Source organism: Telopea speciosissima, chromosome 5, assembly GCF_018873765.1.
Source record: "Telopea speciosissima isolate NSW1024214 ecotype Mountain lineage chromosome 5, Tspe_v1, whole genome shotgun sequence".
Taxonomy (NCBI): Eukaryota; Viridiplantae; Streptophyta; class Magnoliopsida; order Proteales; family Proteaceae; genus Telopea; species Telopea speciosissima.
The window spans coordinates 48,330,941-48,334,989 of NC_057920.1; the positions used below are offsets into that span (position 1 = coordinate 48,330,941).

A 4,049-nucleotide genomic window follows, 5' to 3' on the forward strand; every position below is an offset into this window, starting at 1 on the left:
GAAAACTATCTTCACAGTCTTCATTCCACTCAAACTTAGCACCCTTTTTAGTAAGTTGTGTCAAACCTTCTGTAGTATCCAACTAACCCCAGAAAACTCCTTATCTCTGTCACAGTCTTGGGACTCTTCCAATTCACCACAGCTTCAACCTTCCCTGGGTCTACTTCAATCCCTCTGGCTGAAATTACATGGCCTAAGAACCCAACTTAAGGCAGCCAAAATTCACATTTGCTGAATTTTGCATAAAGTTGCTTCTCTCTTAGCCTTTGTAGAACAAACCTCAAGTGTTGAGCATGCTCTTCTTCATTCTTGGAGTAAACCAAGATGTCATCAATGAAGACTATCACAAATTTGTCCAGGACATCATGGAAGACTCTATTCATTAAAGCCATAAAGGTTGTTGGGGCATTAGTAAGGCCAAAAGACATTACCAGGAACTCGTAGTGTCTATATCGAGTCCTGAAGGCTGTCTTACTAATATCAGCTTCCTTGATTCGAAGCTGATGGTACCCTGATCTGAGATCAATCTTCGAAAAGACTTGGGCACCCTGAAGTTGATCAAAGAGATCATCAATCCTTGGTAAAGGATACTTATTCTTGATTGTCAATTCATTCAGCTCTCTGTAATCAATGCACATGCGCATGGAGCCGTCCTTCTTCTTCACAAATAACACTAGAGCACCCCAAGGTGAGATACTCGGTCTTATGAATCCTTTCTTCAACAAGTCTTGAAGTTGAGCCTGTAATTCTTTCAATTCACTCGGCGTCATTCTATAAGGTGCTTTAGATACCAGCGCCGCACCAGGTATTAGATCAATCACAAACTCATTCTCCCTTGGTGGAGGTGGACTTGTCAAGTCATCAGGGAAGACATCAGAAAATTCCCCAATAATAGGGATCTCTGATATAGGCCTAACCTGTGTCCTGGTATCCATAACTGACACAAGGTATCCTTGGCATCCCTTGTTCAACATCTTCTTCATCTTTAAGGCTGAAATCACCATCTTTCTGGGTTTCTTCTTCTTGTCACCCACAAAGACGAATCCCTTCTCGCCTCTAGGCTGGAATACAATCTTCCTGTCAGCACATAACACATTGGCCTTATATGCTGCCAACCAATCCATTCCCAATATGATATCAAAGTCAATCATATCGAGTTGAATCAGATGAGCATTCATGTCTCTGCCAGCAATTCTCACAGCACACGACTCATACAATGTGTTCAAATCTATCCTTGACCCAGTAGGTGTGCTAACTGCTAGACCCTCTGTCAGACACTTAGGTGATACACCCGTCCTCTTAGCAAATGACGGAGACACAAAGGAATGTATCGCCCTTGTATCAAACAAGGTGTATGTAGGAGTAGAATAGATGAGAATGGTACCTATATGCCATGACTTGATGATTATGTATGCATGATATCATTTAATGAAAATACAATTAGGTATGAGTTAGAATGATACCAGTAACCACTGCCTGGTTAGCCTCAGCCTCACTTGCAGTCACAGAATATACTCGGCCCTGAGGCTTACAGGCTGGCTGGCGAGCGGGAAGAACAGGCCTCCTGTTGTAGCAGGTTCTGGAGGTATGCCCCATCTGACCACAACTGTAGCACTTAAACTCTGCAGTGCTTGCTGGAGTTGTTGTATCTATTGCCTTGGTACTGGGGCTAGCATACACAGGTCTGGAGACTGAAGACTCAGACTCGCTCCTCTGTGGCAAAACTGAAGCTGTACTAGGTCCAAAAGATTTCATGAACTTGTTGAATCCTCTATCGAAGAAGGGTGCTGCTCTCTTGTTGGATGTCTGGCTCACGTGATAAGCATCCCTTTGCTTATCCTCAATCTTCTTAGCCATCTGTACGGTCTCAGAATACCCTTGGTTCACTCTGGGGAACATAATAGAGGCAATCTGTGGCTTCAATCCGTCTTCAAACTTCTGTGGCTTTACTTCATCATTGTTTAGATGAGGAGGAGCAAAGAAGAAAAGCTCCTCAAACTTTTGTTGGTATTCCAACACAGACTTTGGCCCTTGTGTCAACTCAGCCAATTCAATCTCCTTCTTCTTCCTTACACTGGTGGGAAAGTAGTTTCCAAAGAAGGCCTCTTTAAAAACTTCCCAGGACAAGACTGGGTGGGCAGCCTCTAGGATAGGCCTTGTAGTTTCCCACCATGCTTCTGCTTCATATTGGAGTTTATATCCAGCACATACAAGCTTCTGTTCATCAGTACACCCTAGAAACTTGAAAGCCTTTTCCATTTCTTTAACCCATTTAACGGGCTGTAGTGTATCTCTACTAATTCCAGCAAAGATGAGGGGTTGGATCTTCAAAAACCTCTCCATTAGGCAACCCTCAGCATCATTATGCTATGCAGGAGGGGTAGGGACAGCAGGGGCTGCCTGTGGAATCTGTAGGTTTCTAATGACTGTCTGGTATTGTTCACCCATGGTAGTCATCATCTATTGCATCTACTGTTGTTACCTTTCCATGATGGTGTCCATAAGACCAGCCACATTATGCATGGGCATATCAGGAGGGTTTTCCTGTGCACTGTCAGCTGAAGGTTTATTATGGGCAGGGTTGGAGGAAGAGGCTGCATTTGCACGCCCTTGTGCATTATGCCTCCTATAAGTATTAAGATACTGTCCATCCATAATGATCAGCTGAGATAAGAAGGTAAACATCAAACTATCAGCACATGCATCAGTTTGATATAATAGAGTGCACAGTCAATAATGCAGCAATGAATAACACAGTATGCTTCATTATACTTGTCAGAATTCAAGGAAGACCTTGAAGCTTATCCGCCCATCTGTGGAGGATAGATTCAATGCGAGTGGTGTGAAATTGAAGCTATTCCACCCTTCGATCTATGATGTAAAAATCCCTGATCATCAAGGATTTGCCGTCATTCCACAAAATTGACTAAAGATATAATCGGTCATTGGTGAGTAGCTCAAGCTTTCGATTCAACTCATCGATGTTTTTGGGATTATAATTATAATCCTCGATTGACCTTAACACATAACTCATCTCGAGTCGCAGTCACGTGTTTAGCCAATGGTTCGGGTACCTAAAAAAAAAAATATAGTATTATTTAATATACAGTACTTAAATACTTTAATACAATAGGATAAATACACAATTAACTCATGTATCAATACTAAGTAATAATATATATACAACATTTATAAAACACTTAGCATATAATGTATAACATATATACTTACTATAAACATATACATTTATTCATATAATATATGTATAATTACATGTATATACTATTTACTTACATAAATATAATTATTAATATTAATTTAATAACTATATTCTGTTTTTAATATACATATATATACAAGTATAAGTACCATTATATACACTTTTTAATGTAAATTCATAACTTTTATATACACACATATAAACTTTAAGTATCCTATTATATACCTATTATACATAGCTATTATGTACATTAAATTATATTACATATGTATATTTTATTTTAATTTATTTTAAAAAGTTTTCTAATTTATTTGGACCAGCCGGATGCAGGCCTAAAAACTGTCGGATTCACAAGTGAAACAAGGCCGATCGTCCGCCCATGGAATCAGTGGCCTCTTAAGAATTTTTTAACTGTCGGATTCAAGGTCCATTTCAGTCGGTCGTCCGCCCGGCTGAAATCTAGGTTATAAAACCCATTCGGGTCCCACTCTAAAACCTTCTAAACCTATTTGTTCTTCTTCTAACTTCTTTCCAAATTTCGTCTAAGCCTTCTCTAGGGTTCCTATACCCATTTTAGAGCTTTAATCCTTGGATCTTCACCTCAAATTCACAAGTAAGTGTTCTAACCCATGAAATTTCTAGTTTATTTGTTTCTTACTCATATCTAGGTTTATTTTCGTTCTCTTTCTTAGGTTTTTAAGATTTTTATGCTACTTTGTTTCCTTTTTTATATGCTTTGCTAAAACTTTGCTTACTCTAACTTATTCTTCACTTTCTCATCTTCCTTATAGTTCTAAATCTGCCTATTCTTGGCACTCTTGTGCCCATT

The 4,049-nt window shown here is 39.3% G+C and overlaps 1 protein-coding gene across 1 annotated transcript; it reads right to left on the bottom strand.

Moving 5' to 3' along the window:
• Window positions 1–661: 661 nt before the first annotated feature.
• Window positions 662–2,343, bottom strand: LOC122663020. The gene is made up of 3 exons (XM_043858731.1): window positions 1,464–2,343; window positions 792–1,384; window positions 662–673 (listed from the first exon to the last, which is right to left on the bottom strand). The coding sequence occupies exons 1-3, from the start codon at window positions 2,341–2,343 to the stop codon at window positions 662–664; spliced, it is 1,485 nt and encodes a 494-aa protein (XP_043714666.1).
• Between the last annotated feature and the right edge of the window lie 1,706 nt (window positions 2,344–4,049).